The sequence below is a fragment of the Epinephelus moara genome, chromosome 24, assembly GCF_006386435.1.
Source record: "Epinephelus moara isolate mb chromosome 24, YSFRI_EMoa_1.0, whole genome shotgun sequence".
Classification (NCBI taxonomy): Eukaryota; Metazoa; Chordata; class Actinopteri; order Perciformes; family Serranidae; genus Epinephelus; species Epinephelus moara.
Window position 1 is genome coordinate 20,820,965 of NC_065529.1, and position 16,490 is coordinate 20,837,454.

Here is a 16,490-nt window from a genome sequence, read left to right on the forward strand (position 1 = left end):
TTTGATTTACACAATGAGTGGATGATCATCAGCTTTAACTCAAATGGTTATTAGAGAATCATGAACTATGAGATACTATAGACACGTACAGCCTCATAGACGGCTCTGAGGAAGTTGATCTCATCCTGAAGAGCATCCACCCGGGCTTCCAGCTCCACCTTGTTCATGTAGGCAGCATCAACGTCCTGGAAGAAGACAGTCATGTAGAAGCAGGAAGTGTTACAACTGGTCACATTGTGCTAAACCCTGGAATTAAGATCAACTGGTCACATTGTGCTAAACCCTGGAATTAAGATAATAATAATAATAATGATTGTCATTTTGACGTTTTGTACCTTCTTCAGGAGCACAAACTCATTTTCTGCAGCTCCACGTTTGAGGACTTCATCTTCATACCTGAAGAAACATGAGGCAACACTTAAGTACATCTGCTCCACTTTGAACATCTGCTCACTGTCATGTATTTGTTGTATGTCATGCAAGCACTCACTTCTTCCTGAAGTCCTCAACAAGGCCCTGCATGTTTCTCAGTTCTCCCTCCAGCTTAACCTTCTCATTGCCCAGCCCGTCGAGCTGTCTGCGCAGGTTGGCAATGTAGGCCTCGAACATTGCATCAATGTTGGAGCGGGTGGTGGTCTGGTCCTGCAGGAGGCTCCATTTGGTCTCCAGCATCTTGTTCTGCTGCTCAAGGAAACGGACCTGCAGAGACACAAAACCAGAGAAGAGTGTTCAAGAGTGAAAAAGAATAATGTTTAATGTAAACAATCAGATGCATCTATTGGTAAGGTTGCTGTTACTATACTGTATACTAAAGTCTTAACTTCCTAATCATTTCCTTGCAGTTACATGTTGAAGAAGAAAAATAAGACCATTCATTTCACACGTCAGTAGCTACTAAGATAATAAGGTCTCCAGTAAATTGTACAATCATAAAGAGTGCATAGAAACCAACCTTGTCAATGAAGGAGGCGAAGCGGTTGTTGAGGGTCTTGATCTGCTCCTTCTCCTGGGTGCGGACAGCCTGGATGGTGGGGTCAATCTCCAGGCTCAGAGGGGCCAGCAGGCTCTGGTTGACTGTGACAGCTGTGATGGGTGGAGGGATGAAGGCGCCTCCTGCTTGGCTAGAAGATAAACCATAGCCACTCACGCTTCCAGATGTGAAACCACCTCCATAGCCAGCACCAGAACCAAAGCCAGAACCAAAGCCAGAACCACCACCAGAACTGTAAGTGGCTCTTTGTACGGAGTAGTTGACTGGGGCCAGAACTGTAAGTGGCTCTTTGTACGGAGTAGTTGACTGGGGCAAGCGACCTCCTGGTGGAGCCACCCGAGCCTGAGACTGAGTATGACTTCCTCATCATCATGTTTGCAGTGGGAAAGGTTGTCAACTCTCTGAGAAGAGGAAAGCAGGAGATGAGATGTCGTCAAAAGGAGAGCCAAGTCCCTCTGAGTGTCTCACTGTGGACTCTGCTGGCTTTTATGTCTTTGCTGAGATGGGGGCGGGGGGAGGACTTACTGAGCCACCTCAACCTGTACTGTCACTTCTGATGTCCAGCCTCCCCTCCACCTCAGCCTCTGGCTCTGAATGACAGGATTCCAGTCACCTAACCTGCCCAACAGGGGCTTGCATCTGAGGAATTCTCTACAGATCTTAGCTCTCTCATTTTTAACTACTGCACACCCTCAGTCCCAGTGAGGAGGTGGCTGTAGGGTTGCAGAAGTCTCAGGCACCATTTCTCTGCCATCATGCTCACGTTTCTTGTGCCCCTCTTCCACAGGTGTCTTGTGCTCATCAGCTGTGTGAGGTCAAGACAGGATAAAATATGTCTTTTCTGTCCATGGAGTTTAAAGGGAGGCCTGTCAAGATTTGAGCTATCACTCAGTGAGCAGCATGGGTTTGGTTTATAACAGAATCCATCGTACAGGCAGATTCAGATAATGTACTCAACATAAACTAGCAGGTAACAGAGCATTTGCATTGTTGGGAAGGTTACTTTTTAAATGGTTACAGACTAATTACGCTGTTAAAATGTAATAAGTAATGTAACTATTTCACTTTGGTTATCAAAATAATGTAACTTTTAAATTCTATTGATTACTTTTCTAACAAATGTTTGAAACTGAGCAACAAAGCAACTTTTATTGCCTAATGCTGTGAGAAAGTGCAAACAAGGTAACGCACTGCAACAGCTCAGCGAGGAGCAGAGTAGGGAAAATGGCAGCACTCCATGCTGACAGGCAGGAAGGAGAGCACACAATGGTATCACCCGATATCAGTCACATGCTCTGTTCCTGCTCAGAGCAATGCACAGTAATTTGATTGGCAGACTAGAGGTGGTGCAAATTCAAACAAGAACCAATTCAAAACAAACATTTTAGCACATACTGCCAAATAAATGGAGCCTGTCTGGATATAGAGACAGCTTCTTCTAAGCCATCCTACCCCGATGGTGTTGCTGTCAAATTTGTCCCAACAGCTTTGCTGACTGGCCTTGTCAGGAAATATGCCAAAAGAAGGCATTCCCACATGACAAAAAGATGCGAAGCAATAAAGCATATGTTATGTTCTATACATAAGCTTTTTACCAAATAGAGTATATGCAGATGTGACATTTTTAACACCAACATTTTGTTTAGAAACTGTAATTTACTGACATATTTTTCGCAGTAAGTGTAACGGATTACAGTCATATTTATTGTGTAATTGAATCATGCAACTCCGTTACATGAATCTAGTTACTCCAAAACACTAGCAACAATCCACAGCCACTCTAAGATGTGGCAAAACTGAGCTGTGCAGCTGCTAATGGGGATCCAAATAAAATAAACAAATAAACAAACAAATGTCCATGACAGTTTATGCTTAAACCGCAAAAGCCGTTCAGTGGTGAAATGTCAAAGTCTCTGTTTTTCAGTGTTTGTGTGTCCTTGCTGAGTTGTAAGGAGTGAGGCTTTGTGGATATAAAACCTTTATGAATCATGATTTTCGTATTTACTAGAAGTGACAGTGTAGAATTCACAGCCAGAGTTTCAGCATTATTTAAGTGTGAATTAAAGGTTGATTGTGGATCAAGATTGAGTCACTAATGAATTTTGCTTTGATTTTACAAAGTGAATCAATGTTGATTTTAAAATGCCCTTTCAGTGTCTTACTTTTCAACATGGGGGAATCACAGTTTTGTGTTGAATTAGGTATTGATTTTGCAAACTGAATCAATACTGACATTTTTTCCCAACTTTTTCAGCACTGAATAAACTATTGATTGAGTTTTATTTTCATTCTTCATGGTGCACATTTGTGCATTCAAATAAGATAAAACATATTATAACTGGATCAACAACACTGACTGAATCCATTGATGTAGATTTCTGGTGGGATGCAGGGGACACATCCCCCTCAATATTTCAACATGAGTATTTGTCCCCCACAATTAAAACAGGAAAGTTGAAGAAGATTTTTGGTTGAGATCATTTTAAACATTTACGTGCAGAAAAGGCACAAATTGGTGCATAGAAATTCACCAGAATGCAGGAAGTTAAGTGCTTGATGCTCAAGAGGTCATTTCATACTCTGAATCACAGATCTCATACAGCTCCTTTAAGTAAAACCCTCCTGTGCTGTTTCTTTCATTTGTGACAACAATAATGAGAGTGAGAGGCAGTCATTTTAGTTCTCAGATTTATTTTATTCAGATTCATTTGATGTCAATTGCTGCAACATTTATCAGTCATGTTGCGAGGAAGTGGCTTTCACAAAATAAATCTGGTTTCAACATCGTCTCATCTTGAAGGGAAGGAGAGGTAAAACTAAGCATGGAACCATTTGACAGAACGGTAAAATGAACAAATCAATAACCAATCCGTTCAAAGGGAAACTGTAAACATTTATCATGCAAATTTAAAATTCTGTGTTTCTCCAGTGATCAGATTCGGTCAGTGACTTGCTCCCCTTACTAAAATCAGCACTCAAATGTAGGAATGAGGACATACACCCAAAACTGGAGCATAAGAATTAAGTTGTCCTGCACATATGATACACATGATCTTATCTCAGACCAGTTTATTAGTGCACTACAGTACAAAGAGTATCTAAGTTGACAGAATTGAGTACAGATTTTCAAATGCTTTCCTTGCTTAGTTTTTACGCTCCTTAAAAACCTTGTGTTTGTATTTCTTGAATGTCAGTGCAGAAAGGACTGACCTGGCCCTTGTGTGTTTAAGGCCACGTTTACCTTCAGAAACTCTTGTTAAATGTTGTTAATCAGAGCGGAGTAAGAAATGCAGCCAGTGATCCTTGAAACACAGCTGGTAGCAGTGTAACACAATATATCCAGCTATCTTGTTGAGCATGCTTTACAGTACTGCATAGCACCATGGATGGGTACAAATTTAGATTCAATTCAAGAGTTTTTGAAGGGGAAGAGGGACGGCTCTCCTTTTTAATAGCGTCTCAGGGAACTGGATGTTGAGACTGTGGACTTGGTAATGGTACCACCACTCATACCGCCATAACCGCCAGACATGCTGCCACCATAGCCGAATCCACCGCTGGAGCCGAATCCACCGCTGGAGCTCTGGAGTCCTGGAGCAGAAAAAAACATGTAGGTGTTATCATTCCTCCATCTGTCAGTGTGGTCTGTTGGTTCACATATAACTTATGATAATGATGTATAAAATCTGAAACTTACCACCTCCACTGGTCTGCTGCACGTGGATGGTTGCGTTGGAGCCTCCGCTGGCCAGTCTAATGTAGAAATAATGACGGGTTAGTTCTTCATTCAAAGTTGAAGCTGATGCTGCAGCCATGAATCTACATGAAATAATCAAGTTTATCCCACCTGGACTCCTCGCCTTCCAGCAGTTTCCTGTAGGTAGCGATTTCGATGTCCAGGGCCAGCTTGACGTTCATCAGCTCCTGGTATTCACGCACCTGGCGGGCCATGTCCTGCTTGGCTCTCTGCAGAGCATCCTCCAGGTCCTTGATGCGGAGCCTGGCATCCTTCACTGCCAGCTCACCGCGCTCCTCAGCCTCTGCGATCTGAGCCTCAAGGCTGACCCTCTGAGGAAAGTGATGTCACAGGTGGTTTAATAACTGCAAATCCTTTCAAACAATGAAGTGTGTTCATAAAAAGGCATCAGCCATGAGAAGGTCTTAAAATATACCTGTCCCTTGACAGCCTCAATCTCATTCTGAATACGGGCGATCATGCGGTTCAGCTCAGCAATCTCAGCCTTGGTTGTGCGCAGGTCATCTCCGTAAAGTCCGGCAGAGGACTGCATCTCCTCGTACTATCATGAAAAACACAAGATGTATCAAGAACATGATCCAGAGGTGTTTAAAGAGACACAGGATATACCACAACTTAAATTTTCACTCACCTTCTGTTTGTACCAGCTCTCGGCTTCAGCCCTGCTGCGGTTGGCAATGTCCTCATACTGAGCACGCACTTCAGCCACGATAGAATCCATGTCCAGGTTACGGCTGTTGTCCATCTCCACAATGACGGAGGTGTCCTTGATCTGGCTCTGCAGCTCACGAAGCTCCTACAGAACCAACGGTTGTTACACAACAGTTAACTCTGTCTTTTTGATTTACACAATGAGTGGATGATCATCAGCTTTAACTCAAATGGTTATTAGAGAATCATGAACTATGAGATACTATAGACACGTACAGCCTCATAGACGGCTCTGAGGAAATTGATCTCATCCTGAAGAGCATCCACCCTGGCTTCCAGCTCCACCTTGTTCATGTAAGCAGCATCAACGTCCTGGAAGAAGACAGTCATGTAGAAGCAGGAAGTGTTACAACTGGTACTAAACCCTAGAATTAAAATAATAATAGTAATGATAATGGTCATCTTGATGTATTTGCACCTTCTTCAGGAGCACAAACTCATTCTCTGCATTTCCACGTTTGTTGATTTCATCTTCATACCTGAAGAAACATGAGGCAACACTTTAGTACATCTGCTCCACTTTGAACATGTATTTGTTGTATGTCATGCAAGCACTCACTTCCTCTTGAAATCCTCAACAAGGCCCTGCATGTTTCTCAGTTCTCCCTCCAGCTTGACCTTCTCATTGCCCAGCCCATCGAGCTGTCTGCGCAGGTTGGCAATGTAGGCCTCGAACATTGCATCAATGTTGGAGCGGGTGGTGGTCTGGTCCTGCAGGAGGCTCCATTTGGTCTCCAGCATCTTGTTCTGCTGCTCAAGGAAACGGACCTGCAGAGACACAAAACCAGGGACGAGTGTCAGATGTTGTTTCAAAAAGCATTTTCTATAAATAATAGTTAATAAATAGCCTCAATTGAAAAAAATCAGGACATTTTAATGGGAGGTATTAGTGCAAAACCAATTTGAAGGGTGTGTCCTTGGGGTCGTCGTTACCTACATGATTGTGTAGATAGCTACAAATTGTAATTGCCACACCCTTGTGACGACAATCGTAATTTATGATGGCATTTATTCGTGTTGGCTGTTCAAGCAATTTCAATAGTGCTCACACATCATCAATTTTTCCTTCTTAAAACAAAATGTTCTTTCCAGATTTTTCATGTGCTCGTGGCTTTAAGTGTTTCACATATTGTATCTGTCTTTTCCTATGACTTGTTGTGCATGCTCAGTTGCATGCTATGAAGGCCACGCAGTCACTCCGGCTATAAAAAAAACTAGGTGTGGCAGATAAAGAAGACAAAGCAGTGCACTTTTATGGGATGAGTGCTTTGTTTTGTGAGTTTTTGTCCAAGTGCCAACCTATAGTGTTTAGAGAGTCTGACTCTACAAAAAGAACAACTCCTCATATAGCTTGCATGAAAATATTAACACATATGTGTGATTGTAGCATAAAAGACAAGTGAAAGTGGATTTACTGCTCTGCACTTCTCTGTACAGTCTTGTTGCCCATAACAACCAGGTGATAGGTGCAATGTGCAAATGACAGACTTTGGACTCTGTGGGCATAGTGCACACAGATTCCTATTTTCTCCACCAGACTCCCAGGTAAGGGATGGGTGAGTCACTGCAATATAATCCCCACCCATGTTTAGATAGTGGGCAGAGAGGCCGCCACAGGCTCAGACAGGGCAATAGGCCAACTTTGGATTTGCCAGTGTAAGATGGGGTCACAATCAGTGACAGAACTTTGAGATTTTTATATGCTTCCTAGAGGCTGTAAATTACTGATGGATACAACATCACAAACATAAGATCCACAGTTGTCTTGCTTTGTCAACTCTGCACATATTGGGCAGATTGCTGTGACAATACTATAAATTGTTACATTTCTAGTCATTTCTTTTTAACTACAGCATAAAGAAGTAAAATCAGACCCCTCTCTTTAATTGTCAACACTAAGATTATGATGCCTCCAGTAAATTATACATGAGACAGTCACACAGAGTGCACAGGAACCAACCTTGTCAATGAAGGAGGCGAAGCGGTTGTTGAGGGTCTTGATCTGCTCCTTCTCCTGGGTGCGGACAGCCTGGATGGTGGGGTCAATCTCCAGGCTCAGAGGGGCCAGCAGGCTCTGGTTGACTGTGACAGCTGTGATGGGTGGAGGGATGAAGGCGCCTCCTGCTTGGCTAGAAGATAAACCATAGCCACTCATGCTTCCAGGTGTGAAACCACTTCCATAGCCAGCACCAGAACCAAAGCCAGAACCAAAGCCAGAACCACCACCAGAACTGTAAGTGGTTCTTTGTACGGAGTAGCTGACTGGGGCAAGCGACCTCCTGGTGGAGCCACCCGAGCCTGTGACTGAGTATGACTTCCTATTCATCATCATGTTTGCAGTGGAAAAGGTTGTCAACTCTCTGAGAAGAGGAGAGCAGGAGATGAGATGTCGTCAAAAGGAGAGCCAAGTCCCTCTGAGTGCCTCACTGTGGACTCTGCTGGCTTTTATGTCTTTGCTGAGTAAGGGGGAGGATCCTCTTCAGCCGCTGTAACCTGTACTCTCACTTTTGCTGTCCAGCCTCCCCTCCACCTCAGCCTACACGCCTCTGGCTCTGAATGACAGGAGTGGCCAATCCCGTAAAACAGGTAGGGAGGGATTGTGAGGAGATAAGCTGTGACACACCCTGCACTGGGACATGCTGAAGGAGAAGAGTGTGAGAGGTAAAGAAGTGGAGTGAAAATTTGATTATGTAAGGAAAAAAGAAGGGCCTCTTTGAGTCTGTAACTCCTGTCGCCTGCTTAGTGGTCACAAGTCAGTTAAATGAATATTGGATGGTAGTGGGGTCGTGGGGAGAGGTTGAGGATGTATTGAAATCCCCTTTTCTTAAAAAAAAAATATAATATAAATATATGTTACAACTAAGGCAAGCATTAGTCCATTTCAATGACCAAGCCATTGCCTTTTCAGTGAACTAAAAAAGCTTCACAGTGGCCTCGAAGATAAACCATAAATCATATACTGTATAGCTGTACATGCGTTGATGAATAATATTCAATAGTAGGAAATTTGTTTAGCAAAGTTTCCAAAGGTGGGGGGGTGGGGATGGATGCAGATTTGACCCCACCCCTACAGTGTTGACTCCATGGCTACGACCTTGTAGTTATGTAATGGTTTTGTTTGATTTTTGACACTTTCAATGTTTTTCTTGTGTTATTCTTATGTTATATTATATACTTTAGCAATATGTCTGTGTTAGTCGTTGCATCAAATTATCATTTATTTTCCTCTTATCAGCATGAAATCTGACATCAGCAACATGTTGGAAGAATACAGTATATTTAACAAATGTTGAAAACCACCGCAGCAAGTAGAAAATCTTACCAAAGCATTTGCATAGTTAAATTAATAATGATGAGATGACCGAAAACACAACCTGCTTACACACATTTACCTGCCCTAACAAGTCATCCATACACAAGTTAAACAAGCACGGACACAGTGACCCACCCTGCTTAGCCCCTTAGTTTTTAGTTTTTATTTATTTATTAAATCCTGTGTAGATAATTAGGTTCTCCTCACCTGATTTTAGCCAAACTGCTATTTGTGAAGATAAAAAATTGTAACCAGTCTACCAGAATTCTCCCAGTCACGTAGGAAGAGATGGTTGCAGGGCTCTAAGTGATCAAGATGCGATTATAAGGACAGCATACTGAATATAGACATGCTTTTTTTTTTTTGAAAAATAGATCACACATTCTTCTTATTGCAGATGTAAAATTAAATTTACGAGCAACTAAACTCACCAGTGTTGAGTTAAGTACACTGACGTTTGCTGCTATACTTGGTCTGGTATGACCAGTTGATCGTGGCTAATGTTAGCAGACGTTAGGTAAATATTGTTGTGTAATCTTGAGTTAGCAGACTAAATGGTTCTTCTCCCTTTGTGCTACTATTACAACATCTTAACACTTAAGGTAAATGCAAACGTAAGTTTTGCATTTACCATTATCCTAAATTTGTCATTTGTAGTCATAGTGGCTGGTGTTCAGTAAAACATCATTTCGCTTTTAGGTCTTTGAGCAAATGACTATTCTCAAGACGTGCATTTTTGAATATCTTTGCTCTGCAGAGGTGAATCTGTTTGTTTTTAGCATGACAGGTTCATCTTGACTCAATGTCTACATCTTAACAAGAGGGGCTTCCACAATCATCTTGCCATTTGCAGTTCTGTGAACTTTCAGTTTGGTCAGTGCATGTGTTCCAGCTGCCCACACTTTTTGGACTTAATGGCTAGCTCACCAGTCAAACCACACTACAGCCAAAAAAATGTGTGTCTAAACTCAAAAAGGTGTTCAGAACAGTGCTCTTTTAGCCCCAGCCACTCATTCTTATCACATATTGATGTTTGGTCATGGACCTGCCACATCCTGATACAACGTGAAAGGTACCCTGAGTGCGTTGGTTGTTGAGGATCTTGGACGCTGTGTCATGTTCTGCCTGTTATATGCATTGTCTTCTTTCAAATACACTTCCGTTTTCACAGGAAATTCACCATTTGCATACAGTCTCTTTCAAAATAAACGCACTACGTCAGTACAACAATGGAATGGACATTTTTTTTCCTCACACGTGGTTGGGTTTTGCAACAAAAACACATAGGTAGGTTTAGGAAAAAAGAACAGGGTTTGGCTTAATAATCTTACGGGACGTGAACACTGCTCTCCTGGGTGAAGGTCAGTGTTTGGTGGACCCATCCAACACCCCTACTCGGACTCTTCTCACCTTAAGTTTTGTTCTTGTCCCTCTGCATTTCCCCCTGATGCGGCCGAGCGCTGTTAAACTATAATGGCAACCATCCACGTATCATGCGGACGTTAAAGGAAGGCTTTTTACGGCAGTGTCTGACACCTCAAGTCACTGCCTGATTTCGAGGACTTCGGAGTGAAACCAGGTTGGCCCCAGACAATAAAATACCACAAAACAGATCCAGTGGAGCTCCCTCCATTGATTGGTCAATAGCGGACAGTCACTGTGCTCTGTTTTTTTGTAATCACTATTCATACTGTGCAGAGTTTTATTAGTAGACTCTAACTATAAAATGAAAGGATGTTTTAGTCGGAGAAAAAAATAACTTAATTCACTGGGCTGACTGCTGGCGAATTTTAAGGTGGAACGTTAACTTGTAATGTTACTCAATGCACAAGTTGATGATGGAAATCCATCAACACACCTTAAATTTTCCATATGACAACTTTGACCATTACTTTAGTTTTTATATGACAATTACTACACTATGACATTACTACACTTTTAGTAATGAGAGGATCTTCAAGCAATCCCATAGACTCTCACTACGGCCTGTTCTATTTTGTTCTGAAAATGTTGGCGTGCAACCTCGTTCTGTGGACAATAAACGAGGTGCAGACTTCCATCTGTGACACCGGTAATGAGGAAATACAGTGAGTGCTGGACGGAGCAGTGAGTAACAACAACCCCGCCCACATACAAGGGTACTGTTTGCAGTGGAAACGCTAGGGTCTAGGTACCATGTCTGAAGAGTTACTTTTGGTTCCAAAGGTACCATACTGAAAGTGTTTGGTGGAAACGGGGCATATTTTGACTAAAAAAACACCTCACCCAGATAGGATAGGCGAGACTGAGCTGCGCCTGAGCCATGCTGCACATGCGGGCAGTGTAGCTGCTTTATTCTTTTAACATGGGGGCTGAAAAATTCAAAAACAAAAACACATGACGCACAAGCCTGGGCATAAGACAGTAGCTTCTGCTCTGTCTTGTATATTGAACTGAAATCTGGACATTTTAAGCCTTCTAGTTGACATAAAACAGCCAAGCCTGGATTAATACAAACAAAGGACTAAATTACAAGCCTAAAGTGTTATTAAAGGTTATCCTACTAAATGCCTTTGGCAGAGATATGTCTCATTGGATTCTTTTTATAAGAAAGAAAACAAAATGTCTTCAATGCTGCCAGAAAGTTGCCACACAAATCTTATGCTTCAGGCTTACAGTATGTTGGATTTTTGTTTTGTTTTGTCTGGGCGTCCTTGTTCTGGTGAAAACAATCTGACACATGAATCACTGGTGTGCATTACAGATTTACTGGCTTTTTTCTCACTTGATCCACGTTGTTCCATACTCAAATACTACCTTGCTTGTTTCTCTCCTGTGCACCTTTGGTTTAGTGGGGGCCTGCATTCTTTTTCATTCTTCCCCAACTTTTCACATGCACATGCCTTTAATTTCTACCTTGGTGTGGAACTTTACTCTAAAGCTCAAATCTCTGCTGTCCGACAGCTATTTGGAGAAAATTTATGTGTTAGTTTTGCCGCTGGCTAACTTTGAAGAGATGCACAGAACTCAATGAGAAACTGAGAGCTGTGTGACCTTTTGCTTATCACTAGCCACCACCCTCACCCCGCATGCAGATACCTGTCTCTCTCTCACTGCTTTCTCATGCTGTGCCAGACTTTAACACCAGGACTCAATGCACATATTTGAGTGCTAATAAATCACAACCACACAATAGCGATGGGCAATGCAGGGTGAGGCCTCGACAGCCGGCCCAAACAGTCTTCTTATTGAGAAGTTCGATAAACATGGATTAAGAGTGATGAAAATTTCACTGGAGCGGCAAAGCTAGAAATCCTGAGAAAACCTTGTTGCTGATGTAACCTGAAGAAAAGGTCGCATCGTTACGAGCTTTGCCTGTGCTTGTCTGAAATGTCATCGGTCATGGCTGTCATAACTCACGAACTCAAGCCTGGTCAAGCCTAGATTATCTGAGGCAACTGCAAAACCTCATTCACCAAGTTAAAAGTTCATGTTACTAGATGTGTGAAATGATGGTGTGCATGTTTTTGCATAGCTTTATGAACCTTGAGCAATAAATCAAAATGTGGCCATGTGTGTCAGTAGGTGGGGCAGGGTGAGGGTCTGTAACAATGCTGCGTCCATCTGTTAATGTGTTTGCATTATTTCTTATGGGAATGTGAATTGTCTGAAAGCATTTTGTCTTCTATGTAAAAAAAAATACTCCAGGAACAGAAATGATATTCCTCAAGAGGACTGTATTTACACATACATGCATGAATACAAATGGGCGTATGCAAAGACACACAAGTGTGCACAGGTAGCTCCCACACACTAGGCTGTTCTCATGCACTCTTTGTACATTGTCCTACAAAAAGTAATACACCACCATTTTGTTACAATGCAATGTTCTGCTGGGAGACCTTTGGTCATGGCATTCATGTGGATGCCACTTGACGCCCTCCACCCATTCAAACACCACTATGGGCTAAGTAACCCCCCCTCACAGCGATGGTACTCCCCGATGGCAGTGCCCACCCCCAGCAGAAAAATGACAAAAAGCTCAAGGTGTCAACCTGGCCTCCAAATCTCCCACACCCCAATCTGATTGAGCATCTTGGGAAGTGCTGGTACCCCACATCACAACTGACAGGTCTCAAATGATCTGAAGCAAGCACCCCGGTGCCAGACACCACAGGACACCTTCCAGAGGTCATGTGTCCATGCCTTGACATGTCAGAGGCATCCGGTCCAGGGAGGCCCCACCGTTGATTAGGGGTACCTCTGACGTATCAGCACATCCCATGGATGCTCGATCAGATTTGGATCTGGAGAATTTGGAGGCCAGGTCGATGCCTTCAGCTTTTTGCAACGTTCCTCGGGCCATTCCTGAGCAGTTTCTGTAGTGTTGCATGGGGCATTTTCCTGCTGGGGGGAGGGGTGGTGAATGGGTCAAACAAGTGCAGGACTTTAACCCAGGAGACGGGTGTTTGCGTCCCGCAGTCAACGTTGATTTTTTTAAATAAAAATAATAGCATAACATGCTAGTATGTCTAGCATTCTATACTATGACATATGTGGCGTGATATATGCGAGATTACATATGTGACGTTTATCATGTGACATACATGACATTACATTGGTAAAAAAAAAAGTACTTATTTAACGCCAAACCATGATGTTTTTTTAAACTTTACCACCTAGTTTTGTTGCGTAAACCTCAACTAGAAAGATTTACAGTGTAAGATCAACCGTTTCAACGTTAAGGGCATGTTTAAAACTGCAGTTGTTGGGATGGTAATAAACTGTGTGCTGTTTTGGGGACATGGTCATGTATGTATTGGTGAAGATACTTATCATCCAGGTCATGGCAATCCTAAGTGCTATATCATAGGCAACTGGACTTGCTTGAGATTCTTAAAGACATTTCACCTCTCAAGGGGCATCTTCAGTCCATCATATATGTAGTTCCTGAAGTCAGCGGAAATCGACATATTGCGTTGTTCAGGTATGAGAGAGCGTTGACCTTTTCACCTGATTCTTGCAGTTAATTTATTAATTACTTATTTATTTGAAAAGTAAAGTGAATGCACAATGAAAACCCAATGATAGTGTTACTGCATCCACCTCCTACAGCCACTGTAAATCTGGCTTTGGCTTCCCCTTACCAGATTTGCATTTTCTATGAAGTGACAAAATCATACAAGACCATAGTTTCTGTCACTACTTATTTTTTACTGAGAATTCAGCAAAAGTGTCATTGCAGCTGCAAAGCTAGTGTCACAGCTGCATGCATAAACTATGTGCCAAAGCTTTGCACCAAAATACAGCAAAGAATTGTTTCATTTAAATGCTTTGTGATTTCATTTCTTATCTCAACTTAAAAAACAAAACTAAGTCACTTGGTGTAACCTACTTAGCCTTTCCTTCTGTACCTCTGCAGTATATGTAAACTGGGTGTGGCCCTTTTACAATGTTGAAGGTGTAGTTTGGCAGGCCGTGCTTCTTTATGCTACATATGCAAAATGAGAAACCATGCAGAAAACTGAAATGAAAGACTGATTCAGCGATGCAGCGAGGCTGAGTTGACAGCCCTGTTGAAGAATTTGTTGTAGTAAAAGTGAACAATGACGGTGTTGTTTTATGATTGGCAATTCCTTCGCAGCCAAAGGCCAAAGATTGACAGTGAATTCCACATGTCAAGTGTTAAAGGGCTTCCTGTCTCTGGCTTAAGGCGCTGTGCTCTTAACTTTCCTTTGCTGTTTTAACAGCTTTGCCTCTGGATGCTGAAACCTGTTGAACAGCTCCAGTCTCCCATGTCTCGAGGTAATTTACTTTTCTGTCTTGTTTGTTTAAATTTGGTTGTTTAGTTAACATACTCAACATAAAACATCCTCCTTAGTTGTTAATGCAGCAGTCCGGTGACACAGGAGTGGCCAGTGATCATTATCCACTGTTGTTTCTATTGCTAATTAAAACAATGTCACTACTTCTGGTGCTACATATTTCTAACCACAAGTGCAGTAACTCATATCTGTCCATCGTTTTATTATTTCCTGAGAACATAGCTTTGGAAAATGCTCTTACATTGTTGATCCAGTCACCTTCATATCTGATGTGCGTCGCCTTTGGGTGGAGCACATTCTTGTCAAAATAAGCCACAGGTTGTGAAAAGTCATGAATCTTTGCAAACATCATGGGACAGTGACTCTTGCTTCAGGTATACAACAGTTGAGAAATATGTAAGGTCTATGAAGTATTTGATCAGTCATAGTAAAAGTTTTGATATTTTTTAAACTATTTTCATAATTATTATGAAATTATTATCTTCTTATATACATACAGTACATCGTGTACATTCCACAGTTGTGAATAATCCAACCCTGTCTCCTGGATATAGTGTTTGTATATTACTACAGTGAGTTGCAGTCATAATCATGTAGTGGTGACAACGTAATCGTTGCCTGGATTATGTTCAGAACAGCATTTATTTGAAATAATGAAACAATCAGTTATTGATTTACAGAGAGGAGTTTGGGGTGGATGGCTGACATACAAAATGCAGGACTGTGACATCAGAATTCCTGGTTTGCATCCAGACTCCTGTTTTAGGTTTAGGCAACAAAAGCACTTTGGTTAAGGTTAGGGAAAGATTGTAAGTTTGATTAAATGTTAATTGAAATAGTAATAGAAAACGAATGCTGTAGTCGGCATTTCAGCTGTTGCATCTTAGATTTTCTGAGCCAGAAGTGACCAGTTTTGGACTAGAGTGTGGAGCTGTGGAGTGAATCTAACTCTTAAGCCCTTTTTAAGTAGGAATTGTGCAAATTTGCAGGAAAGCCCAATCAGTCTTTTTTCAGCATTGGTAGTATAAAAACAAAATCGGGGAGTGCGGAAAAATGCTGCCTACCTACTTTTGTTTATACAGAATGCGCCTTTTTCGGGGCAATGGGGGGNGTCAGGTTTGCGTTTCCCTCTTGCTACCAGCTGCTCGCTAATTCCTGCTATCAGCTGTTTCCTGTTGATCCACCACCAGTTTCGCACGTACGGCATCATCAACAGCTCCTCCCACAAGTCTTCAACAGCCCCTCCCGTTGCGGAAGGCCACCTCGGTCTGTTTAAACTAAAAGAGTTCTGCCAATATGACTACCCTACGAGGCGGAAAATTGGGCACCTCGGGTCAACTCGCCAATCCAGCTCTGTGTGCATAAACGCTTGCAGCTTGTCAGCAAAACGGTCCAACATTCGCAGAAAATCTGGCAGTGTAAAAGGGGCTTTAGACTATGGTGATGCCTCACAGTAGCCCTGCCCTTAATTATGTGAAATTTAAGCCTTAATAAATGTAAATGCTTGAGTCGCATACAAATACACAGTTGTTATGAGTGTTGAAATTAGCTATAGAGACAAAAAAAAAGTTTTTCTTTGTACCAGGCTGTAAACTTCTTTATTTCTGCTTTAAGCTGAGCATTTTAACATGGAGGGCCTATGGGGATTGACTCTGTTTTGGAACCAGCCTCAAGTGGCCATTTTAAGGAACTGCAGTTTTTGGTACTTCCTCAATGGCTTTGTTTTTCAGCCCCAGAGGCCGACGCTTGGGCTCGAACAATTAGCTACTTCCTGTAATTATAAAAGAACTTTAATTATAGGTACATGATCCCTTGATTATTAAAGAATGTTAAGAATTTAGCCAAAGTCAAGCTCAAAGTCACTGGTTAAACTGGTATCTGTGGTACTTTGCCAAGTGAGGAGAACTTTTTGCT

General features: G+C 42.1%; 1 protein-coding gene across 1 annotated transcript in view; it reads right to left on the bottom strand.

The window, feature by feature from the left end:
• The window catches only part of LOC126386750 (intermediate filament protein ON3-like), a 16,061-nt gene extending 8,247 nt beyond the window's left edge, over window positions 1–7,814 (bottom strand). Inside the window, exons 1-13 of the mRNA XM_050039307.1 lie at window positions 7,420–7,814; window positions 6,019–6,227; window positions 5,878–5,938; window positions 5,676–5,771; window positions 5,380–5,544; window positions 5,164–5,289; window positions 4,839–5,059; window positions 4,685–4,744; window positions 4,522–4,566; window positions 953–1,223; window positions 491–699; window positions 336–396; window positions 90–185 (exon numbers count right to left, since the gene is read on the bottom strand). Of these exons, the coding sequence (XP_049895264.1) occupies window positions 90–185; window positions 336–396; window positions 491–699; window positions 953–1,223; window positions 4,522–4,566; window positions 4,685–4,744; window positions 4,839–5,059; window positions 5,164–5,289; window positions 5,380–5,544; window positions 5,676–5,771; window positions 5,878–5,938; window positions 6,019–6,227; window positions 7,420–7,791 (1,992 nt within the window). The 5' untranslated portion in view covers window positions 7,792–7,814. The remainder of the gene's footprint in view (window positions 1–89; window positions 186–335; window positions 397–490; window positions 700–952; window positions 1,224–4,521; window positions 4,567–4,684; window positions 4,745–4,838; window positions 5,060–5,163; window positions 5,290–5,379; window positions 5,545–5,675; window positions 5,772–5,877; window positions 5,939–6,018; window positions 6,228–7,419) is intronic.
• Between the last annotated feature and the right edge of the window lie 8,676 nt (window positions 7,815–16,490).